The sequence below is a fragment of the Glycine max genome, chromosome 15 (assembly GCF_000004515.6).
Source record: "Glycine max cultivar Williams 82 chromosome 15, Glycine_max_v4.0, whole genome shotgun sequence".
Taxonomy (NCBI): domain Eukaryota; kingdom Viridiplantae; phylum Streptophyta; class Magnoliopsida; order Fabales; family Fabaceae; genus Glycine; species Glycine max.
In genome coordinates, this window is record NC_038251.2 from 3385576 (window position 1) to 3411651 (window position 26076).

The window sequence follows — 26076 nt, forward strand, 5'->3', positions numbered from 1 at the left end:
CATTCAAGTTATGCTTCTATACTGCATTGTCATCAGTTAATTTGACAATTAGTTTGCATTTTGAACAAAAATAATTATAAATTAATTTAGAAAGATTATTATAAAAGTCGTATTTTTTAAAAGAATGATTGAAGAATAAAAATATTTAAAGAATTAAAGTAACAATGCCTCTTATTTTTAAAGTAATACTTATATAAGATTATATTATTGCCCTGCCAAGGCCCTGAAAAGCTAGGTATAAAAGTAAGAGAGGCTATTAACTAATAATAACAATGAAATCAACTGTGTCCGGGTCTCGCTCTAGTCTAGAATATACTACTATTGCATGCGGCTGGGTTTTATTTCTCTGTAATACGTCGTCATGATCCCATAAACAAGTGTAAGAGTCATGAAATAAAAAAAAATGTTATCCTTTCATATACTTTAAGAATGCTGGGTTCATATATATATATATATATTTTCACCAACAACATTCAACATAGATGATTAGAATCTTTAAGTATGATAACAATAGAGGTATGTCAAAAAATTCATCATATTTAACGGGATTGTAATCGAACCTAAATTAAATTATTTTTTTTTGAATTAGTTTAATAAAAAAATAAGTACATTATTTTATAAAATCAATTTAATTAATTAAATTTTTTTTACAAAACCAATATGATTAATCGAATTAATTTTCATTTAAATATTTTTATCTAACAAAAATTATTTAAAAATTAATTTGAAATTGGTTTGACTCTAACAACATTAATTTAAAACTTATTAAAAATTAATTCAGTTCATAATCAGTTTTTTAAAATCAATTTTGAATCAATTTCTAAATCTAAATCAATTTGACTATTTGAATTAAAATGTTTAATCTTTTTGTCCAACTAATTTTTACATACTCCTAACTAATAATATAAAGTTCGATTTCCTGATTATACATATGAAGAAAACTATAGAAAGAGATAAAATTCACTTTCGAGATTCGATTCCCTTATCATACATATAGGAAAGATTTTACTCGAAAAGATTCCCTTATATGACTTCCTCTCTAAAGATATATTGTTTCAAGATTAACATATAAGATCTTAATAATAAAAAATTGTTGTATTAACATTAATATATAGTTATATTATATACAATAGGATTTAAACTATTCTACGGCCACGACCTACAAGTATTGTCCAGTTTGACAACAATATGTCAACCGTTATATGTATAGAAATACGTATATGAAGTCTCTCTTTTTTTCAGATAAAAAGTTTAAACACTTTTTTATTTTATTATTATTCTGCCTCAAATCAATAGGCAATTTGATTGAACATTTATCATAGAAATTATACATGTACTAAATAATACTTATATCGCCTTTTAGATTCAAAGGTCACATATTTCACGATAAATTGTCAGATACTATCAAAATTGCAAACAAGAGCCTAAAAATGTCACTACTGCTTTTAACCTCTTACTATATTGATTAAGGAAAAAGATAATATTAATTAAGTGATATTTAATATATTAAATATTTAATGCTGCCGGCCCTCGTTAGTATCCTGCTGACATTAACTACCTTCATTCATTTATACTTCAATCTATACCAAACATTTCCTTATAAAAATTAATTATTTCATCTGTAGGCCTGAGCTGAGAAATAAACCAGGGAAAAAAACGGGGCTTTTGTTTTTTTTTTTTTTCTTTAAATATCGTACATTCTCAGTCGTTATATAAAATGATGATGTTAGCACATGGGACTATGAGAGTGCTGCTATGATTTATATTATACACCATTACACAATTTATATATTCGTCCCATGGAAAGCATGCTTCGAACTTCATCAACTTCCTCGAAAGCAAAATCAGACCAATATATCTATTTATTTCCTTTTTCTTTACCTAGCTTGCTTGTAGTCTCTAATGTCTCTATGCCCCTTCAATCGTAATTACTTGTGCTTTGTGACTTTGTGCAATATTCGGTGGTATCACAGTCCACATACCCCTTCAATTGTAAATACAACTAAATACTTGTGCGATAACATAAATAATATTCGTATTCCAAATCTATTTATCATATTATTATCATATTACTATTATTATTATTATTTCTGGACGTAGTAATATAAGATTTATTTACATTTACACAATTCAATATTTTTTTATGTAAAAAAGTAATTTGAATCAATTATACCATTGAAGAATTACCATTTATTTGCATTGAAGTATTAGAATTTTTTTCAATTTTATTTAATAAAAAGTTGATTATAAAAAAAAGAGAAAGAGGAATGTTGTGTTAGAAATATAGTAGAACCTTTGGAAATTCCATATAATTAAAATATAGAGTCAGAGAGCATGCATGCGTAATTGAATCAAGCCAGGTACGTAGAGAAGAAAGGCTTAGACGTTTAGTTTAATTTCACCCGTAACAACCTTGCGTATTTGAAGGAATGCTGGACAGTATGTATGGTTCTTGTTAGTTTGGGAACTTTCCGAGAGCAAAAATAATACACTCGGAGAGCAAAATTTTGAGTCAGAAACGGAAATGAATTCTCTTCATTCCCCCCCTCTATCTCTTCCATTTTATAAGTTTTTAAGATAATGAATAAAATGGAGATAACATATTTTATGTAATGTGACATTTAATTTATTATCTCCAAAGCTTAGTAATAGAAAAAATGGAGAAAATCCAAATCCTCCGGAAACAATGAAAACCTCGTCATGTGGTCAGAGAAGGGGGCATCTGTTCAGAAAATAAAATAAAAGGAGTGACGTGAAGGATACGGAGCATAGACATAGTGTATGTCCCAAGTAAAAATACTGAACTGAAGGGTACGAAGCATAGACAAAGTGATACGAATTATAATTCGTATTACTTTCATACTTAGGTTTGGATTGGATTTAGATGGACTCAAGTTGTAACAAGTGGGGCGGTGGATACTGCATGAACATATACACTTTTAACGTATGAGATAATTTTATCATAAACTTTTCTATTCCACATGATCTGATATTATTTTAAACTACTGAAAACATATATTGCTTTTGAACATACTTACATTTATCTTTATTTCTTCACTCTGCATGTTTGTATTTCAATCTGAAAGATTTAAAAGTATTTTTAATCTTAAAGTAATAAAATTTTGAAACATTTCTCATTATCCAAAAATGTACTTTGTCATTATGTCTCCCGGACACGTCTTTTGTATAAAACCTCATGCAATAATGCACTGATAGTAATATAATTTTATGAAAGATATAAAGTATATGTGTGGATTCTTATTTACAGTTCGTTAAACATATATTCACCCTTTCTAATGTAGGAAGCGTAAAAGTGACTCTTTTGTCTCACTGAAATGAACGGAAGTTACGTTAAACATAAGTGTTTTACAAACACGGCATAAGACATCAACCATAAACTGAATTTATGTGAAGCTTTTATATGTAGTTATCACTTACCAGGTACCCCTCCCCCGTTGGTTAATTTATTAAATAGAGTAATTTCTCACGGATGTACATACTAGTATTAATTTACAAAGTTTCCAAACACCTAGCTAGTTCAGGTGAATTGAATTCAACCTTGACCAGTCTATGAAATTTCCTAATTTATTGAAGACTCTTATTAACGTCTCAATGTGAAGATGAATACGATCGTTTCGAGTCGTTTTTCAGGTTAAACATCTTTGCACGCTAAAATAAAGTTATTTTTTTTCTTAATTCTGGTTTAGTAAAAAGAAACAAAGACTTTAATTAATTCAAAATTCAATCGAAAAATAAATAAATCTCATAAATGATTATTTCTAGTAAAGATCAAAGCCAAACCAAATCAAAGTGATAGTATCAACTATCAAGTTAGACCGTTGCAGTTGGTGGCAATTGCCCAATAGGCATTTAATCCAATTCATACTCCATTTATATAATATAATCAATTATTATAAATACGAATCAAAAATAATTTCTTACTTTCTATAAAAATAAAAATAAAATCTTACTGTTACTACCGTTGAAAATTAAATCCAAGTCACAAGGTAGTGTAAGAGAAATTTTCAATCCTGCATCGTCCATTTCTTTACCAGTTTAGTGGCTGCAGTACATGTTTTCATGGAAGGGAAAGGGTAGGATAAAAAGGAAACCTTGATACATGTCATTAGCTTGGATGGTGATTTTGACACACATTCTGAACATGATGGATAAAACGAGAAATCTTTCCTTTTCTCTCCACGCCAAATTGCATTTACTCAACCATAAATCAAAACAATTTTGCATAAAAAAATCAAAACATTTTTTTTACATGGTTTTCGATCTTGACAATATTCTTTTCAGGTTAAAAACTTATTTTTCTTATTTTAAAATAGGTAAACATTAATTAATAATTATCTTTAAGATGTTTGTCAATAATTTATAAATAAAAATATTTTAAAATTTTAATATATTAAGTATTAAATTTTTATTAAATACGATATTTTTATTTCCAAAATAATGGTAGAACATCCATTAACACTATATAATTAATACAAGCAATTAATTAAGATTAATTCAACATGAAGAAATTGAGTAATTTGTATAAAATTATTTAAAGCTCCAAAGAATTTAAACTAAGTTGAGTGAACTTATTTGAAGGTTATTTTTTTGAAGCAGACTTGTTTAAAGGTCTCCCACACATTTAGTTTTTCATTTACAAGAATTGACTTTTAGACTCGACATTAATGTATATGATAGAAAAAATCATACAAAAAATAAAATCAAATATGGCTACCACGTATTATTCATTCAAAAAATCTAGGTATGATATGATACACACACAAAAAAAAGGAATAAAATGCTAAAAAAACTGTAAGCTATGTAGAGAAGATTAAAATATATAGTCTTGAATCTTATATTTTTTAGTTGTAGTATCTCTTTCTCTTTAAAAATTATGTTCTTTCATCATCATATCATGTGTATAAATAATATAACATTGAGTTGTAATAATTTAATCAATAATCTCAAATTTGAGTTTGAATATGTAATTTATAGTTGTGACACATGATTTTGTTTTCAGAAGAAAAAAAAAAGTTGTCGCGCATGAAAAATATGTGTTCTTATATACATTGTTTCACCCTTGTTTTAACATTTATCTTTCTAAATTAATATTAGTCTTAAACTTCTTTGACATTAACTTTTTGTTTTAAATCTCACATGGCTGTAATTCTAAAATAATTTCTTTTAATTATTTTATGTTAAAATTTTCTCACTCTTCTCAAATTTATCCTTATACTTCAAATTAACACTTTTTTTTTAATATTTTTGGATTAAAATTTATTTTTATCCCCTAAATTAATTTCAACTATTTCTCTCCCATATTTTTAATAACAGATTTAGAGTGTTTTTTTTTTTTAACTCTTACACATTAAATTAGAGTTACTATTTTCTCCCTCTTACACATTAAATTAGAGTTACTATTTTTCAACTATGGCAAATGTCATTCTTAACTTATCATCTCTATTTTTTTAATAGATTATTCACATTTTTTTTATATTTTTAATAATTTTAAGATTTTGTTATGTATATGCCTTTTAATTTTTGTCTAAATTTAAAATAGCGTGCAAAACACAAATTAAATTCTTACCAAATAATATGAATTTAAAACATACTCGGGCATAGGATGCTGTCAAGCATCAAATTTAGAAGCTACATAAGAAACGAAAAAGAAGAAAAAGGAATGCAAGATGGAATCATACAAACCAACTGGCATGTGCCTCATTCTTTATCAAGTGGGGTAACTTCTATAAGTATACTACCATGCTAAACCCCACTCTGTCTTTTCTTTTCTGAGCCACCAAACTTCCTACTCCCTTTCATCCTAGTGCTTTCTCTAACATATTAATTAAAAAAAAAAACTTTACACACAATTTTCCACCCCAATTAGACACCAACTTTGCATACTTTTATTATGTTCTCTATTGAGAAAGACAGGAACGAGGAAGATTTGGACATTATCGGTCACTTAATTATGCACCATCTCAAGTCCACGGAATCTCGATCGAGAGAGATATATACTTCAAAGATTTCGTGTTTTTATCTTCTATAGGTGTGTTTGAATATGTGTTAATTTTGGTTTAATAGCTAGACATATAAATTCACATTGAAAGTACTTTGAAAAATGAAAAGTGAGAGTGAAAGTTTAAACGAATAAAAACACACATACATTATATTCCTATAATTTCTGAAATAATTTTTAATTGAACAATAATTTGTGAAAAAAATTTATCTGTTTTTATTAAATTTCATTTCAATTATCTTATGAATTATTTAGTTTTTTTATTAATATATTTTGAATTATCTCTTTCTCTCTTTTATAAAGATGAGAGAAGATGAATAGATTTCCTAAAGAATTAAAAATAAAATTGAAAAAATATTATAGTTATACACAAATTTAATGTTAATAATTAAATTAAAAAACATAAATTAATCAACCATATCTTATAATAAGACACAAATAGTATAACAAATATCTCCCGAGTAATTTTCTAGCAAGCAACAAATTAAATTTTGCAGTGGGTCCTTGGGGCATGCATTCCTCCTCAGTGATAGGAACCCTTAATCCCTCCCCTTTTTTGTAGAATTTGCCAATTCTTTGAATCATCATCATAATAATAATACCACGCAATAAGCGAAGAAGGAAACACCTACTTCTTCTAAAACAGTGATTAAGGACCCACTTCTTCTAAAAGTATTTCTATTACCCAATCTAAGCGCACTTTAAAAAAAAAATAGAGTTGAAATAAGCGAAAGATAGAGCGCATTGTTGGCTTGGCTCTTGGGTTGTGAAATGATTTTTCTATTGACGTAGCTTGTCTTCTTTATAACGGTCGGATGATATGATACGAGAAACGTTCCACGCAGACGCCGTCATCCTCACCCTTTTCCTGCTCACGTAATTTCTAACGCTCCGTAACGGTTTACTTTTGTCTAATTGCACCACTTTTTTTGTTCCTTTCAGCTCGCCACTCCCTCTGCTAATATAATCTTAAAGCAATTGGTTTGTGTGCAGTGAGTAGAGTCTTTGACTTGACGATTTATCACGTGAAGTTCCGTTTGAAACAGAACACACTAGAAGGCCAAGGCCGGCACACTGTAAGTTCCGATTTCAGTTTCACACCCGATTCTTCCTTCCTTCTCGATCCGCACATTTCATTGTTCTTCACACTTTCACTCTTCCATCACGCGGATCGTACCGAGAGTGATCGCGATTCGCCGAACCGATTTAGAAAGTGGAACCGCAATGGAGGCAACGCAGAGAAGATTGGGTGGAGGAATGGTGCCGGTGTCGCCGTCGCAGACTCCGCGCTCCAGCGATAAGCCGGTGCGAGATCTGCGATCTGCGGATTCGAATTCCAACAGTCACAGCAAGTATGACAAGGACAAAGGCGTCAATGTGCAGGTCCTCGTGAGGTGCAGGTGAGTTTGACTCGCTCTAACTCGTCGCTGACTCGGTCATTGAGATTGTTTTAAATTTTAATGCTTCACCGCTCCCAAACTGAGAAAAAGTTCGGTGTCGTCTTTGCAGGCCACTGAATGAAGATGAAACGAGGCTGCACACGCCGGTTGTGATTTCGTGTAACGAAGGTAGAAGAGAGGTTTCAGCTGTTCAGAATATCGCCAACAAACAGATCGATAGAACCTTCGCATTTGACAAGGTTCTCTGCTTCTTGCTTCTTTTTTTTTTTTAAAAAAGAAGAAATTGTTTGGAGTTTTGAATACTTGAATTGTTGCGGGATGGTAAAATTGAGGAAAACATTATTCCGATGAACTGAAGACTCGAGTTAGGAGAGAGAAAATTCATTAAATGTGCGATCAGATTTCCAGAGATAACAACGTTCGGGAATTAAATTTTGAATATGAAGTTCTTTAATTATTATCACATTATTATGTACCTACTCTCGTAATCATGATATTGATAAGGAAGACCTTACACGTTTTTCTTTTATCCTTGTTATCGGAATAAAATTATCCTGTGTGATTATGCTGATTTTGGTTTGTTTTGGCGTAGGTGTTTGGTCCTAACTCTCAACAGAAAGAACTGTATGATCAGGCAGTGTCTCCCATTGTGTATGAAGTGCTTGAGGGCTATAACTGCACTATTTTTGCGTATGGACAGACCGGGACAGGGAAGACATACACCATGGAAGGAGGTGCAAGAAAGAAGGTTATTCGTGTCACCTCATAGGCTCCTTATGGTGTTTTCCTATTGCTTTTTATTGAAATCTATTTTTTTCTTTGCTTCTTGATTCTGCAGAATGGCGAATTTCCGAGTGATGCTGGTGTCATCCCAAGAGCTGTGAAGCAGATTTTTGATATATTGGAAGCTCAGAATGCTGAGTATAACATGAAAGTAACGTTTCTAGAGCTTTACAATGAGGAAATAACAGATCTTTTGGCCCCTGAGGAGACTTCAAAATTTATAGATGATAAGTCTAGGAAACCTATTGCTCTAATGGAGGATGGGAAGGGGGGTGTTTTTGTCAGGGGTTTGGAAGAAGAGATTGTTTGCACAGCAAATGAAATTTACAAGATATTAGAAAAAGGTTCTGCAAAGAGGCGTACAGCTGAGACTCTTCTTAACAAACAAAGCAGCCGTTCTCACTCCATATTTTCTATCACAATTCATATTAAGGAATGCACTCCAGAGGGTGAGGAAATGATTAAATGTGGGAAGCTAAATCTTGTGGACCTCGCAGGCTCTGAGAATATTTCACGTTCTGGTGCAAGAGAGGTACAAATGATTAAATTTGAGTTGCCACATGCATTTAAATGGTAAAATTTGACAATACTTCAATCATGGCCGATAACTTATTGTAGTCAGGCTGTAGGAATATTGATAATGCCAAAATTTGTGTTAATCCCTTCACATTTCAGAAATTGAATTACCATTTGGGCGTTGTCTATTTAGTCCTTTTCATTGCTGGCATCATCTCTGCCTAGTTCTGTCACATTTGTCTGGAAAAAAAATCATAGCTTTAGAGCTTCACTAAGAAGAAGAAAATACTTGGCACTTGCAGGGTAGAGCAAGGGAGGCTGGGGAGATAAATAAAAGCTTGCTTACACTTGGACGAGTGATTAATGCTCTAGTTGAGCACTCAGGTCATGTTCCATATAGGTATGAGTAACTGCAACTTTTCTTGTCAATTCTCAATTTCATTTTTTTTTTATTATTTTCTGAGTGATTTTATTATTAAGATATATCTTATTATTATATCAGAGATAGCAAATTAACCAGATTGTTGAGGGATTCTTTGGGTGGTAAAACCAAAACGTGCATTATTGCCACAATATCCCCTTCCATTCACTGTCTGGAAGAAACCCTTAGTACCTTGGATTATGCACACCGTGCCAAAAATATCAAGAACAAACCAGAGGTGACTTTTATAGTTGCTCCTTTATTTTGATCAACCTTTTGCTCCTTTTATCAGGCAGCAGAGCATATCTAATAGTTTAAAGTTGCTTATTTTTTCAGATTAATCAGAAAATGATGAAATCTGCAATGATTAAGGATTTGTATTCAGAAATTGACAGACTAAAGCAAGGTTGTTGACTGTTCCCATATTAATGTAGTTTCCGTCCCTTTGTTTTTTCCTTTGTGCTCTTTTTTTCTCTAAATAGAGAGAAAAATAGTATGTTGGTTACTTCTTTCTCACTTTCTCACACTCCTTGATGGTTCAGTGCTGAAATGTAGTACTTTTCTATTTATGTTACAGAGGTGTATGCAGCAAGAGAGAAGAATGGGATCTATATACCACGTGATCGCTACCTTCATGAAGAAGCAGAGAAGAAGGTTTCCTCATAAGTGTTTTAATATAAAATAGAATACTGTTTCAATTTTGGTAACATTCCTAATCTTAAATTTTTACTATTTTCTCTAGGCCATGACTGAAAAGATAGAACGCATGGAACTAGAAGCAGAGTCTAAGGATAAGGTATATTTTGTTATTAATTGTACTCCCATATTTATTATGATCATTGATTCTTGGCTATTGAAACAATGACTGGCCATATGTGTGTAGCAACTGGTGGAGCTTCAAGAACTCTACAATTCTCAGCAACTTTTGACCGATGAATTGAGTGTTAAACTTGAAAAAACTGAGGTAAAAGTGGCCATGCTTAACTGCTTCATTCTTTCGTTCTGGACTTTTGATCCTTTCAGGAATTTAACTGTTTATATCCTAACATAAACTTACACCTGACATCTGTATTTTCAGAAAAGTCTAGAAGAAACTGAGCAGTCATTGTTTGATCTTGAGGAAAGGCACAAACAAGCAAATGCAACAATTAAGGAAAAGGAATTTTTGATATTAAATCTCCTAAAATCTGGTTAGTCATCTGTAATTGTTCCATTTGTGTATTCCCTATTAAATACATTTTCTGGGTTGGTTCAAATGCTACTCGTCTCATGCCTTTGGTGATAGTATAAGGGTTCTGGGTTGATTGAATATTTTTACATGTGCAAAACATTATACTTCCGATCTTCTATTTTCAACAAATTTTCTATACCTTTTCCAGAGAAAGCACTTGTGGAGCGTGCAATTGAACTGCGAGCGGAGCTTGAGAATGCTGCATCAGATGTGTCAAACCTCTTTTCTAAAATTGGTAAGTATGATTCTCTAGTGGTTTTCTAAAACTGGAGAAGCACATCCCTCTAACTAACATCAGGGTTGAAATTTCCCATAAATTGCCTTTTCCAACCTTTAGAGCGGAAGGATAAAATTGAAGAAGGAAACAGAATACTTATCCAGAAATTCCAGTCTCAGTTAGCTCAACAACTTGAAGTGCTGCACAAGACAGTTTCAGCTTCAGTAATGCATCAAGAGCAGCAACTGAAGGACATGGAGGAGGATATGCAGTCTTTTGTATCAACGAAAGCAGAGGTGGGTTAACAAAGGATGCAATTGTATTTATTAAACTTCAATTTTCAGATTTATGAACTACTACTCATTTTGGTATGATTCTGAAGGCTACTGAAGATCTTAGACAACGGGTAGGAAAGTTGAAAAACATGTATGGTTCTGGTATCAAAGCTCTGGATGATTTAGCTGAGGAGCTTAAAGTAAATAACCAGTTAACTTATGATGACTTGAAATCTGAAGTAGCCAAGCATTCATCTGCCTTGGAGGATGTAAGTGGTCTATTACCCTGAAGCCGATTCTACTCAGCTGATTCTACTTAAGATTTCTGGCTCCATTTAACTTAATTTACGTGCTTCAGCTTTTTAAAGGAATTGCCTTAGAAGCTGATTCGTTACTAAATGATCTTCAAAGTAGTCTCCACAAGCAAGAGGCCAATTTAACAGCTTATGCTCATCAACAAAGAGAGGTCCGTTATTTTAGTTTATTTACTGAACTTCTGTGTTAGAGATCCTGAAATTTATGTTTATTTTTTTCCATTCAGGCACATGCCAGAGCAGTGGAGACTACACGGGCAGTATCTAAAATAACAGTGAACTTTTTTGAGACAATAGACAGGCATGCATCCAGTCTGACCCAAATTGTAGAAGAAGCACAATTGGTCAATGATCAGAAATTGTGTGAACTTGAGAAGAAGTTTGAGGTGATTGCAGTAGTGCCTTTTCTGAGAATTACATAAATCATGATCAGAAATTTTTTGCACTTGTTTTTTTTTTCTAACCTTTGATGCTCTCCTCATTCTTTACTGGGTGAAGGAGTGTACTGCCTATGAAGAAAAACAACTACTGGAGAAAGTGGCAGAAATGCTAGCAAGTTCTAATGCTAGAAAGAAACAGTTGGTAAGATTTGTTTTTAACATGCTAAGTTTACTTATAATGTTGTCAATGAGTACTTGAACATAACATTGCTTTTGATATTTATCAGGTTCAAATGGCAGTCAATGATCTTCGAGAAAGTGCAAATTGTAGAACCAGTAAACTGCGGCAAGAAGCATTAACCATGCAGGATTCTACTTCTTCTGTCAAGGCAGAATGGAGAGTTCACATGGAAAAAACAGAATCCAACTATCATGAGGATACTTCCGCTGTAGAATCTGGGAAGAGAGACCTTGTGGAGGTTCTTCAAATCTGGTATGTATGAGTGAGAACAATGCTTATTTTGTCTCCAATATATTCTCTTCTACTTACCAACTGCTGTACTGAACAAACTGCAGCCTCAACAAGGCAAAAGTAGGTTCTCAACAATGGAGAAAAGCTCAAGAGTCTTTGCTTAGTTTGGAGAAGAGAAATGCTGCTTCTGTGGATACTATAGTTAGGTAGGTTTTGTATTCCTTAATAAGATGAAAACAGTTGAAAGACAATACATTTTGTCAACCTTTTTTTTTTTTTTTAACTTTTGCTATGTATGGCCAGGGGAGGAATGGAAGCTAATCATGCCCTACGTGCCCGATTCTCCAGTGCTGTATCAACTACACTTGAAGATGCCGGAACAGCAAACAAGGATATTAACTCATCCATTGATTGTCAGTATTGTGTTATATCTATGCATCATCATTGTTGTCTAGGTAGGTAATACCATGAATGTCATCTGACAAGTTAAAACAAAATGCAGATTCGTTGCAACTTGATCATGAAGCTTGTGGGAATCTGAACTCTATGATCATTCCGTGCTGTGGTGATTTGAGAGAACTGAAGGGTGGTCATTACCACAGTATTGTAGAGATAACCGAAAATGCAGGGAAATGTCTTCTCAACGAATACATGGTAAGAAAGAGACTTAAGGCACCAACTATGTACAAAATATTCACTGGTTACCGGATTCTAGTTTTTTATGTTATTTAAATAAATTACCATGACATACAGGTCGACGAACCATCTTGTTCAACACCAAGAAAGAGACTCTTCAATTTATCTAGTGTTTCATCCATAGAAGAACTAAGAACCCCATCATTTGAGGAATTGTTGAAGTCATTCTGGGATGCAAGATCTCCAAAACAAGCAAACGGCGATGTTAAACATATCGGGGCATATGAAGCCGCTCAATCAGTGAGAGATTCCAGAGTTCCTCTTACTGCTATTAACTAGGGACAGTCAAAATTCTGTAAATAGCATAATTGTTCAGATGTAAGTCCATAAAATGATAGATTCATTTATTTTATTTTATTTTTAAATTTTGAAAAATAGAGGAAAAAGGGCTAATCTGTATGCGAGGCCGGAATATGTAAAAGGTTACCCTTTTCTACAGTAACCTATATTATTGATGTCATCTGAGATTGGTACGTACTACATAATATATGATTTTGGAGGTGTTTTATTAATAAAATTAGGGTATTCCAAACTAATTTTTGACGTTGCCATGTCCACAAGGGATTATCTCGCATTGAAGACAACGAAGAAAAAACTTTGTCGATGAAGTTTTGCAATGTAATAATGAGATACTTTGTCGCACATGGACAAGCAGTACATAGTACGCATAATGTTTGAAAGGAAAGGAAGAAGCCAAACGAAGAAAGATGTGAACCACCAAAGCATTTCATTTCATCAGATAAAGGAAGCTTTGGTGGTTGGCCTAAATACGGGTGTTGGATAATGCTTTGTCAGGAATAAGAGACAAAAAGCCAAAGCTAGGGAAGGGGGGTTTGGTTTATACAGCCTGGTAACATGTGAAGAAAGAATTCTCTTCTCTTGGGTGTTGTAGGGTAAGGAAAGGGAACAACTGAACGAGGTTGGAATACTGATAATTGGGTCCCATGTTAAGGCCGTCTGAGTGAAAAAGCTGCAGCTTCTTATTAGAAAAACAGTTTTTTCTAACACTCTACACACCAGGTTACATTAGGAAATTTTTTACCATCCTGATATTTTTCCTTTTTTTAATACTATTATTTTTTTATTCGTCAAAATAAAAAATAATATCAAAAAATTTATATGTCTTGTTCAATCAATGAACTAAATTTACTTGATTAACACTGTTAATCTGTATTGTTGTTCTTTGTTTTTCTTTTTATTCCTTTTTTTCTTTAAAGAACTGCATAGTACATTCACATACATTGAACGTGAAAACATCATTATTTAACTTTTTATTTTTACTATAAGTAGCAATTGGTTTTGATATTCAACAATTGTTTCTGAGATTGGATGTAATACACAAACTGAAGGTACTTTACTCAAAAGATAGCTTTTCTCACATTTTTAAAGTGCTTTTGTAGCTTTAGTTTAAATAAACCATCAATTTATTTTCTGAAGTATCATTCTCTAACCTAAACTAATGAAATTATGTATGTAATTTCTAAAATATTGAACGTTTATCAATTTAGTCTTTGAATTGATATATTTTACTAACTTTCAAGGATTAATATGAAGAACTTGTTACATAGTTATAATACCAGTTTAGTAAAAGACTATTTTATCCATTATTTATATATGTCTAAATACAAATAATAAAGTAGTTTAAATATTTTTGTTAAGAAAATTGTAAACAAAACATCAAAAAGTAAAAAATTATAAACAAATCAATTCAATTTTTTTCATAATTTATAAAAAAAATGTTTAAACATTTTAAATTTTAAAAATTAACAAAACAAGTACACATGCAACAAAAAAAACACAAATGAAATCATATCATTAAGAAATAAATTTAAACTAAAATAACATCCTTCCTTTAAAAAAAAACTAAAATGTATGACACATTAATTATTTTTTGATTTAAATATGTTTTGGATTCTTGTAAGTTTGTATTTTTTCATTTTTAGTTTTTGTAAGTTTATTTTTTTTAATTTTAGTCCTTCTAAGTTAGCATTATTTTAATTTTTGTTTATGTAAGTTTTTTTTTAGTCTTTGCAAGTTTGTGTTTTTTAAATAGAGTCTCTTTGATATTTCAATTTTTTCATTCATAATTCTTGTTAATTTCTGCTTACGAGAGTAAAAAATAAATAAAAAAACAAATTTACAGAAACTAGGAACAAAATATTTTACAAGGTTTAAAATTGAAAAAATGAAAACCTACATGAATTAAAAAAAAAATATTTTTCACAACAAAAAAAAAATGAACATATAAAAATAAAAACATATTTAAGCGTTATTTTTTCACAAAAATACTTTTAATTAAAGTATGTTGTAGAATGTTTGTAAGTTTTGTTCGTAAGGGTAGTTTTACAAATAATAATTAATTTAAGATAAATTTAATATTTGTAACTGAATTAATTTTTTAATTATCATGAATTAGTTGATTGAATTTTATAATAAAACTCGAAGAGTAAAATAAATAAAAAATGTAAAAGGGGGCTTATCGACTTCCCTAGTCCAACGTATATAAAAAGATTATTGAGAAGTTGGTAAGACAGGAGCTAATTTACTTGTGGTTCTCTAAATTAGCGTATTTTGAAAAATAATGTCATGGGTAATTGATGAACCGTATTGGAAATTAAACCAAAAATGTAATGTTCATATAGGATATTAAAAAAAAAAAATTAAATTGTCACGACATTTTTCTAAACTTTATTTTGAAAATTCTCAATTTATTGCTTCATATAATCTTCTTATATTAATTTTTATTTTACATTTTTTTACCTTCAAAATTTTAATTTTAAACAATTTCTGTAGTTATTTTTAAATAAATAACAAAAGTATATTGATTTAAATTACAATAAATTAAATAAAATATTAAGAAACTCATACATGAGAAAAATTTAAATGTTCAAAGAATGTTAAAAAATTTAACGATATATCGTTAATAATGATAAGTAAATAAATAGTTACATTAATTCATTGTAAGTTTTTTTTTTTTTTCCTTTTCTCGACCATATTTGTGCGCAACCTAAAGCAGAATCAATTTATCCCGTCATCTCTCCTTCGTCATTTGTACGGTATCAATTTTTTTTACAAGTAAATGGATAGCTCATTCCAAACTACATGTATAGCTCTGGTTCCATTTGTCAAACATTGTTCTCAAGACTAGATCATCCAAGCAAAATAAAAAAATGAATCAAGCAATTGACCAATAACGTCTTCTGTTTTCCTTCTGAGTGTAATTATTATGTTGTCCTGTTCATTTGGGTGAACAGATTTATTGGATGTACTGTCATCATTGTCTTAATTGAACCATATCTATCTACAGATAAAATAAGAATTTTGCGATGCAATACAACAACGCCACATCGCTCAAGAAGGCTATAGATCATTAGAAATTTCAACCCAAAAGGTATTATTTATGGGATGTAAAGCCGTTAAAACATCCAGCTAACCTAACCAAATTCTACAATCTTCAACAAGATCACATTCTATTCTATTCTTCGAGATCAAATCAATCAATATACAAAGGTACTGTTGTGGCACAGCTACAACCAGCATGACCGAACTCGAGTGCCCATGGACCAAAAACCTACAGAAAGATGTATATATTGCATAAGTATTAATAGATGCTCCATTGCTATAATTTCCTTTCAAGTAAAACACAGCAGAAGGAAATTAATCGATAGGAACAATAGAATATTAAAAAAAACCAAGCAAACTTCTCTAAGGTCTGTCTTTGAAATAATTAGTGCCATTGTGCCATAAACAAATGTGTTATGAGATTTTAGATAACAAGTAGCCAAACGGAAAAACGAGCAATATACAATCAAAATAATACCAAAATGAGGTAAATAACTACCTGTAGAATTCTTCACAACAAGCTTGCACTTAATAGTCCAACGGGCCTTTCTCTCCCAAAGGATTCATCATCCAAATCTTCATTTGTTGAATTTTCTTGGCATAACTCTCGAGTAGGATTTAAATCAAGAGCCTCCCAAGCCATTGAATTACCGTCACAAGCATTGCCTTCTTCAGAAGCCCGATTGACGTCAACATGTGCCTCTGCATTTGGCCTTGTATCAGTAGGCAAAGGTTCCATTCCCTTATCATCATCAATGCATGGTGGTGGATCCACATTGAGATCTGAGCACAAATCATATCCGCTTTGCTCCCCAGTTCCAGGACAGGCAACAGTTACTGTTCCTTGATCAGATTGATCTGCAGCATCCTTTTTCTGCCTCTTCCATTTCTTTGTGGATGAAGTGCCATCATCCTCAAAATCTTCTTCTTCTCTTTCTCTATGCAAGTAAACCCACAGTTTCCTTTCCCCATCAAATTGTACACAAGGATCACGTTCATAATGCAATCTATCCAAGGCTCCACTAACTACTTGGTTAATTTGTGCATCAGAAACATCTTCAACAATATATTGAGAATCTCGAATTAAAGTACAAACATCTGCTCTAGTGCCAATACTTCCAGGTAATCTAGCTGCAGCATCTCTTACAAGACAAAGAATTGTAACATGTGGTGGTCGATCACGTTTCAACATAAAATGGTCTCGGGCTTTTGATGTTGGCTTACCACCACATCTTCTCAAGGGTGCCACAATAGATTTTTTACCATCAGCTGCAGTATATGAAAAGGCTCTGTCAGGAATTGAGTACCTGAGAACCTCCTCCTTCCTAAAATAAGTCCTCACTTCCTCTGAGCTAGGTCTTATGGTGTTAAGACTCTTCTGAGCCCTCAGATCCCTAAACCTTTCCTTCTCATCAAGGTTGACTTGCATCAATTCCAAAGGCGGAGCAGGAAGACTTCCTATTTGTTGAAGAGTTTCCTGACCACATTTCAACCAATTGGCAAAGGAATCAACCAACTTGACAAGCATCTTATGAGGAAGACCCCAAGCTTCAGGAGATGTCACCTCCTCAATAGTATCATGGTCAGGTGAATTATGAATAACTGGGCCAGTCCATGACCAACTTCTGGTGGATTTTTCATAAACTGCTAGTACCTTCCAACCCTTTGCTCCCAAGGGTGCTGTTTTGGAAGAAAATATCTTCAGAACACCTCTGATCAAATCCTGCAGTGGCTCTTGTGTCTCAAGAATGCAAGGATCACCAGGGTTTGATCTCACACGATTAACAATCTCCTGAACAGTAAGAGAAGGCATGTTCGGATGGTCAGCAGACTCACAGTTGGCATCCGTCTTGCTGTTAGAAAGATCACCATTTGTAGTAGTGCCTTCCTGTGCTTTGTTCAGCTCTTCTCTAGGTTTCCCCATTTCTAAATCGTCTTCTGCATGTGGACTAATCATTGCCATGCGGACTGCTGAAAGAAGATGTATAATAGAAAATGAAAATCCAGTATGAACTGTTGGTGTGATCAAAGTGAATGTCTTTTTCTGTGGCTTGGTTTCCAGTTCTATATCTGCTGTCCCCATATCATTAAGACGTAATTCAGAATTATCCATTTCTGAACTAACCATCCCAGCCTCTATCTTTTTCTTCGACTTTCTTTTTGAATAAGTCAAATCATTTGTCAGGGTGTTTGACAAAAGATTGCCATCTTCATCTCTTCCACCAATGTCTACTACCTCATCCTTCATTTTTCGCTTCTTCGTTGCAGAGTTGCAACCAAGCATTGGTGCCTCAGATCTCTCATTTTGATCACCCTTGTATGCAGAAACATATTTCTGTCCTTTCCTCCCATGCCTACTTTGTCCAACTTCATTATTATCCACAACCAACCGTCTTCTTTCAAGTGAGTTGTCCTCATCACCAGCATAATCATGCAAATATTTAGACCTCAGAATGGAATGATCAAGGTCAGTTCTCCCTTTCTTCTTTCGCTCAGCCGTGTATGCATTTGATGAGGGCATGTCTAACCTTTCAATAGGATCCCCTCGTATTCGGCCATTCTTGCCTGTCTTGTATACCTGTCTCCAATCATCATCAGCATCATCAATCATATCTGATCCAGAGGGATAGATTTCTTCAATAAATTTACCAGCCTGTTTCTGAAAAGGACCACCATTGCGTATTTCACCCTTCTGCTTTACTTTTGAAAGGTAATTTTCTACACCATGCATTTGCCCCCGCTCTGCAAAGCCACCCTTCTTTTTGGATTGTGTTATTACATGTGGCTTCAAATCTGAAACAAATTTGGCCTTCTTGGGATCTAGGTGAGATTTCAACAATTTTGTGCGAGAACCAGCAGCAGTACCCATCAAGTAAGCATATTTGCCCTGTAACAAAGGAGTGTTATCATCATCATCACCCAACTGTTCTGATGAGTCTGATTCAGTTTCTTCACCTCTTAAAAGCATATGACTACCCCTCAAAGGCATTGGATCTTTTTCTCCATTCTGCATAGAAGTCCCTCTTATCTTCTCCTGCAATGATTTTGCCCTGAAGTCAGAGGATAGAAGTCTGTCACTAACCTGTGGCGAGGAAGATCTATAAGGAGTGTAACTGAGATCCGGAGACTCTCTCCCTGCCTTCCATTTCTTGCCCTTTCGATACCAATCATCATATTTAAATGAAGAATCCATACCAAATTCCTGTCCTGGTGTTTCATTGCTATAGAAAAGTTCATCGTAATCTGCTGAGTCCACCATAGTGCCTTTAAGCGATAACTGTGAACTCCTCACTCTAGGCTTAGCCTGATCACTACCAACAAATTGTTGAACATTTTCTAGATACTTAGAATTTCTAGAATATTCATACAAACCTTTCTTAGAAAATGGCTTTGCCGGGAAAATTTTCATATCAGAAGATTGGTTTGCATTTCTAGTGTATCCATGTAGATCAGTCTTTGAAGACAGAGACAGACCCATCAAATTGTCAGTATCCATCTCATCACCTCTCAGAAGGTCATTCCTCTTTCCCACTTTCCGAAAACTAGATTTGTCCATCAGGTTGCTACGTGATAAATTCCGATCTTGATGGACTCCATATGACATTTCCTCGTTATCACCATTCCACAGCTGATCCCTCATCCTGTGCATTGACCCTGAATCATATCCCACCGACTTATTCTGTTGAGAAAGAGCAGAAGTTGAACCATTTAGCCCAGGATTCACATCCAAAGCATGGTAGACAGAAGACGAGCGACCAGTTGGGTCCTTTACTGAAGGTGGCTTTGAACCAGCCAACTTGAGTATGCCTTTAGGATTTTGCTTCCCATACTTCTCTTGCTCCCTAACCACTGATCGTCCTCGTGAATGGATATCTAAACCAGGACCCACCCCATGGAAAGGATAGCGCCCCGTTTTCTGTGAAATTTTCCTATCCTTGTTCTTCCTGCTCCATATACCTTCACCGGACTCCTCATCTGAAGAATCAACTTCCAAATCTTCCTTCTCATACATCAAACTCTTTTGACTCCTCATAATGTTCAGGACACGCAGCCTTTCTTCAATACTGTATCCCCTACAGTTAAGCCAAGCATCTCTTATCTGACAAAGATTGCTAACCATGTTGTTCTGATGCTTCCTCAACAGATGATAGTGCTGTCGCTTCTGAAAAGAACTCAAGCCCTCCTTGTAAAGTGCAACTCTCGGCTCACACAGACCACCCTTCAGCATGTCAAACAACTTCTTAATGGGACTCTCAAAATGCAAGTTACAACCAGTGAAAACCTCCTTCAAGGTCTGAACAAAAGTCTCTTGATCCATGTCAGGAAGATACTTAGCAAGTTCAAACCTCTCCTCCTCACTCAAGCAGTCATTCCACACATCCACGGACAGTACATCTTCAAGGCCAGCAAGATCGTACAGTTCCAACGGAATGCTGCAAGTCTGGTTCCCAATCTGGCAAAACTCCGCCCCAGTCTCACCCAATTCCAGCAAATCAAAATCATCAGACCCCGCCCCAGAATCAGCATCATCAAACTCATCATCGTCGTCGGATTCCACGGCAGAGTTACGCCGCCGAATCACCTCTTCGTCACTGGACATACTTTCCCTACTTCGAGGAGAACACTCGGAATCAAGCCTGGACGCCTTAAAGCTGTTCTTCTCAATTGCCATGAAACATAACACCACAAACTGCCGCAAAAAAAAAAAAAAAACGCGTTCACGGACCCAATTTCAAAAAAGTCGAACCCCCCGCGGAACAAATCTCAATCAAAACCCTAACAAACGCAACACCACAAATTCAAAAACAAAACTAGAAACCAATCTCAACATCCTCAAAACAATAACAACAACAACAGTTATAACAACAGTGAAACCACAAACACATTTAAAAAAAAAATCGAATTTAGAATAAAAAATCACGGAATATGTGAAATAATCGGAAGCGAGGAGATTCAGAAGGGGAATATGGGAATACCTCAATCGCGTGAGAAGAAGAGTGGAAGAAGGAATTGAGGAGAAGACGAGGAAGTGGAAGGAGACATGGAAGGGATGCGCAGTGCGAAATTGGAGAATGGCTTTTGGAAACCCTAAGGAAAGGGGGGAGGGTGTGAAAAAATAGTTATATAGTGAGAAGAGGGAGAGGAAGAAAGGAAGGTGGGGAGGGTACGAAGAAGACGTAGATGACGTGGATGGAGAGGGACCGTTTGATGATGGGGGGCAGCGAAAAGACCAAAAACTCCCACCGCACCAAACAGGGATGAACGCAGAGAGTGAGGCCGCAAGGAAGAAAAGTGAGGATTTAGAGAGAGAAAGAGAAGATGACTGAGTGAGTGAGCGAGCGAGGCAAGTGAGCCAGACCGTTGTGTTGTGAGGGAGTTGCCACTCTACCATGGCCCCACTCCATTCCAACTTCTCACCGTTCGATCGCACGCGTCAGATCTAGATTAACTGCTATAACCTTCTTCACTTCTTTTATGCCTTTTCTTTTTTGTTTTTTCTTAAATATGATTTTAGTTCAGGTAAGTTAATGTTTTATTTTTGTAAATTTGTGATATTTTATTTCTTTTTAATTTATATTTTTTTAAAATTTTAATTCATATAAACATGAATTATAGGAACTATAAATCAAATGATTAGAATCTTATGGTCCATTTGGTTGGAAGAAAAGAAAATTTTCAAATTTTATTTTTAGAAGTCAAATTCCTTATCTGTTTCTTTTATTTTCTCTTCAGTCAAACAAAAGAAAATGTTTTGTAATTTTTATTTTTTTCTTTTTATTTATTCTCCAACCAAACATAGCATTAAAGAAATTAAAATTGAAAAAATATAAATTTATAAAGATTATAAAACAATTTAGAAAAACCAAAATTCAAAAAATATTAACTTATAACACTAAAATTAAAAAATAAATTTATAATAACCAAAAATAAAAAACATATTTAATTTTTTTATCCCTAGACAATCCATTTCCTTTAGTCCATATATAGCCGACACCAAAGGGAACTGCACTGAATTAGTGGAACTGCAAAATTCTATTGCTACTTTGCTAGTAGTATTTTTGCAGTCACTGAACACGGCTGCCTTCTGTTTTTGGGTGTTTCATTTTGTGAGTTGGAGTAATTTAGGTTTGTTAAAATTAAATCTCATATTTAACTGTATTTGTTTGGTTTGATTAATTTAGGTTTGTTAAAATTAAATCTCATATTTATATTATATATTTTTAAGATTTATTTTTATTTACTGTATTTAATATTCATTTTTAATTTTATATAAATGTAAGATAAAAAATATTCATTATTTTTTATGATTAATTATATTTTTTTTAATATTTAGTTTTTCTATGATTACTACATTACATATTTTATTAATTAATATAAAAGTTACAAAAATAATTCACCGAGTCATTAGACTAATTCAGGTTGAGAAAAAGATACATTCAAAAATTAAACTAATTATAAAAAGCCTAACTTAGAGGTTTTTGAGTAAGATGTTAGCAGGCTAGAAGGTGTTAGTAAGAGGGTTAGTGGAAAAATCCAAAGCCTTTTTATTTTCCTGGAACATCCAACATTAGGAACATCCTCTCTAAATCCTCCCTCACTTTTCTCCTCTTCGTCTTCTTGTTTTCCCACTCAAAGTGAATTGATCCTCTTCTGGTTGGAAAATATTTTCTTATAATTTAAAATTTAAAATAAAATATTTTTTTTAAATCAGTCTCTTTTAAATAATATTTTACCTTTTATATATTACTAGTCGATTAACTCCTATCTTTTATGAAGATTTATTTTACTTGGTAAATATCTTTTTATCCGTTGAGAGTTGTTGCAGCACGTTGAAGACTTTCAGTTTCAATTCTTTTCTTAACGTTACAAGCTATTTGTTGGCACTTTAGTGGTGCTTGAGCTTCGGTTTTTCTTAATGTTACTGTTCCTTTTTTGTTGCTGCTCGTTGAAGTTTTTTGCCTGTATATATCTGTTTCATCAGCAACAAGGAGATACAAATAACACTATGCTGGATACACTTATAGAAAAATATCATTTATCTATTTTTCTTTTTTTATAAAATTTTATTATTATATCGATATGTTTTGGAGTATAATTTTATGATTCGAAATCCTTTGATTGCACTCTATTAGATCATGTTTTTTTATTTATAAGGATAACGCATAGTGCGTTTTAATCCAAATTTTTTAAAACTCGTATACCATTAAATTTTATAAACTTTGTATATATTATGATTCAATTTGAACTTAGTCTATGACTATACTTATTATTTATGACTTCCTAATTAATTATTTATCTAACACTTCTTCACATAGGCTATGGAGATCATTATAGTGGGTAAGTTTACTTCTTTTATATACTTCATCATCATCTTCTATGAGTTGGTCATAGAGAGACTTTGAACGAATCTAAGTTGTGAATTTGCTTTTGGATGGTTTAATTTGTGCTATGTAGTTTGAGTTGTTGGTGGATTAAGGCAAAGCTCACTCCTTTGCCTCGAAGTATCTACCTTTCACTTCTCTTCCTAAGAACCTAAGATTGAGGCTGCACGAGATAAGGGAAGCTCAACTTGCTTATGTGTTTTGTTATTTTGTATTAGTCTGAAAATTACTTGAGAATAGGTTACAGTGTATGAAAATGAATGCTAGAGCAAGTTGGAGTTTTTGAGCTTGGAATCATGTTTTGTGATTGATTGATGAATGTTGATGAAAACTTTCAATTTTTGGAATTGTTTTGGGTTTTGTTTTGTTAAAATTGATGGGAAACTGTTTAGGATTTATTGAGGAATGAATTGGTTTTCGAGAATCTGAATAATGGAAACTTGGGAAGAGGACAAATCAGTTCGCTCACCGATTTTGCAAAATTTGTTGGCGATTTGCAACAGGGAGCAAGGCTTTGTATCACAAATTTGTTTGGTGGGTTTTTGTGCTTGATGGACAGATTTACAATAGAAGTCAAGGTTGCTCTCTGTCACAAATTTGTTGGTCTAAAATTTAGATTCGTTGAACATATTTCAAATTTGTTAGGCAAACTTCAATTCCACAAAATGAATTTACCTTTGGAAGTCGGACTTAATTTTATTGAGTGAATCTAGGATCCATTAAGTGAATTTTTTCCTGCAACACCTTTCCATTTTGATATTTTAAATATCAAATGTTCATAACTAAAAAGTATATTCTTGACGACATAATTATGCTATTGTTGAGATTTCCCTTTTTGTTTAAAGACAATTGAATGGATCTTTATTCGTTGATCCACATGGATGAAGGTGAATTCTGTGTGGTGTTTTTGAGATGAAGGAACATGTTATTGGTATATGTTCTTCAAATGATTATTGAACTTGTATATGCATTTATACATAATGCATGGTTGATGATGTATCCCCGTGTTTAAATGAAATTCATGTCACCGTTTTTTTTTTTTTTTTGCGTGTGAAGATTCATGTCATCTAATGTCGTTAAAAATTTAACTGTCAATTAAATATTGAACTAAATTTAATTAATTTCAAAAGTATAAAGATTTGATTTGAGTAATTGAAACATAAGGATTAAAATCACCCATTTGACAAAATTATAGGGGCCAATAACACAATTAAACCTTAAACCTTTACATGATTTGTAAGTAGGTAGTAGATTTAAAAAAGAAACATTCATAAAAGTAGAAATTGTTTTAATTAACTTTTATAGTTCTATTTTTATTTTTTATATTATATAAGTGTTAGCCCATATTTTCGACGAGCTAAAATATGCTCTAAGTATGCATTAGATGTCGTCTCGAGTTTCGAAACGTATTACAGAGCAAGAGTCTGGTCAGGACCTGCTCGAATCAAAAAGAGAGGAGAGTCTTTAAGAAGGAATTCTCAGGTTCAAAGAAGTATTTACGAAGTACAAAGCTAAGACAAGAAAGAGGACTTCGAGCCATTGGGCAATTCGAACTGGTGTATGGACGAGTCGAAGTCGAGGCAGCAAGAGTTCTGGACTTAGCGTAATTTCTGAACAAATCTTCACCAAATCAGTTCGATTTCGAGTAATGTGGATAACCGTTCTAGGGAGCAGTTATGTGTGCATGCAAGGTGTACGTAGCAGGACACTTGGCATTAGGATAGCGTTCGACCGTTAGGGCAGTTTATTTTCGAAAGTCTATATATAGCAGTTTTTAGTTAGATTTGGAGGTCGCAATTCATTTATACAAATCCTTATACACTCAAAGTACCCAGCGCAGAGAGAAACGAGTACACAAGGAGAATGTATGTTTGTTTGTGAACCATTTTAAATTTCTGTAAACTTTATATTTCGAATGCAATGCAATTTACGTTCATTTTATAATTCCTGTTTTTTTTTTAAATGGTTCATTCGATCGAATGAACTCGCTGAGCCTTTAAATTCTGCAATTGTCCTTTCCTTGTCAAGTTACTTCCAGCATTTCGATTTCTGTTAAACAATTTTCCTTTCTGCAAATTTCGAACCAGTAAACGTTTGTTGCAATGATGAACATTCAAAGCTTTACATTTAAGCACAAACACACAAATGACATGCTCCTGAGATTCACTAGTTGATCTCGCAAGCAATTAACTTAGACTAGCGGTTGTTTACCAAATTCCAGTGTAAACAAATTGGCACGCCCGGTGGGACAGGTCAATTGTGTGTTTTGGTTTAAAATTATTAAAGTTTGGTTTTGTGTAGTCGGTTTATTGCATTCTTAATTGTTTTGGTTTTGTATGCATTTAAGAAGTGGGAAATCTGTTCCACACTTAACAGAATTCAAAACTCGTACAAGGATGGCTAGACCACCCCCAAGTAATCGAAACAATGACCTTCCAAATATGGAGGGGCAACCAACGCAGACATCTGTTAATAGTGCCAATATAAATTCTGGCATAGGAGCAATTCCTGACCAAACTGTTGGTACGATAAGTTCGACCGCTTCGACGGTTATGAATCAGACGGGGGTAACTTCTCCTATGACCAACATGACGTTGGCAAGTTCGACCACGTCAGCGTCTGCTTTTG

At 33.3% G+C, this 26076-nt stretch overlaps 2 protein-coding genes across 3 annotated transcripts; one reads left to right on the forward strand and one right to left on the reverse strand.

Moving 5' to 3' along the window:
• Positions 1–6755: 6755 nt before the first annotated feature.
• On the forward strand, positions 6756–13241 carry LOC100816693 (kinesin-like protein KIN-5D). Its single transcript, XM_006597240.4, has 23 exons — positions 6756–6895; positions 7013–7419; positions 7529–7658; positions 8012–8167; positions 8258–8734; positions 9021–9118; positions 9221–9377; positions 9476–9545; positions 9717–9793; positions 9882–9935; positions 10023–10103; positions 10218–10329; positions 10519–10605; positions 10708–10883; positions 10970–11131; positions 11221–11328; positions 11404–11562; positions 11675–11758; positions 11844–12049; positions 12133–12234; positions 12332–12441; positions 12531–12682; positions 12782–13241. The coding sequence occupies exons 2-23, from the start codon at positions 7244–7246 to the stop codon at positions 13001–13003; spliced, it is 3156 nt and encodes a 1051-aa protein (XP_006597303.1). The 5' UTR covers positions 6756–6895; positions 7013–7243; the 3' UTR covers positions 13004–13241.
• A 2830-nt stretch (positions 13242–16071) lies between these two features.
• Positions 16072–21414, reverse strand: LOC100818129 (uncharacterized). 2 transcript variants are annotated; one of them, XM_003547446.5, is made up of 3 exons: positions 21043–21414; positions 16566–20756; positions 16072–16295 (listed from the first exon to the last, which is right to left on the reverse strand). In XM_003547446.5, the coding sequence occupies exon 2, from the start codon at positions 20736–20738 to the stop codon at positions 16578–16580; it is 4161 nt and encodes a 1386-aa protein (XP_003547494.1). In that variant the 5' UTR covers positions 20739–20756; positions 21043–21414; the 3' UTR covers positions 16072–16295; positions 16566–16577. The 2 variants fall into 2 exon arrangements, with proteins under 2 accessions (XP_003547494.1, XP_014623362.1); XM_014767876.3 differs by having other exon boundaries at positions 16566–20842.
• Positions 21415–26076: the final 4662 nt, after the last annotated feature.

Excerpts from the sequence above, each read along its gene's own strand:
- LOC100816693 (XM_006597240.4), top strand. The coding sequence starts at position 7,244 with ATGGAGGCAACGCAGAGAAGATTGGGTGGAGGAATGGTGCCGGTGTCG. Across the intron at positions 9,378-9,475 it reads ATATCAAGAACAAACCAGAG|ATTAATCAGAAAATGATGAA; the intron begins GTGACTTTTATA and ends TTATTTTTTCAG. Across the intron at positions 10,606-10,707 it reads AAACCTCTTTTCTAAAATTG|AGCGGAAGGATAAAATTGAA; the intron begins GTAAGTATGATT and ends TCCAACCTTTAG.
- LOC100818129 (XM_003547446.5), bottom strand. The coding sequence starts at position 20,738 with ATGGCAATTGAGAAGAACAGCTTTAAGGCGTCCAGGCTTGATTCCGAG.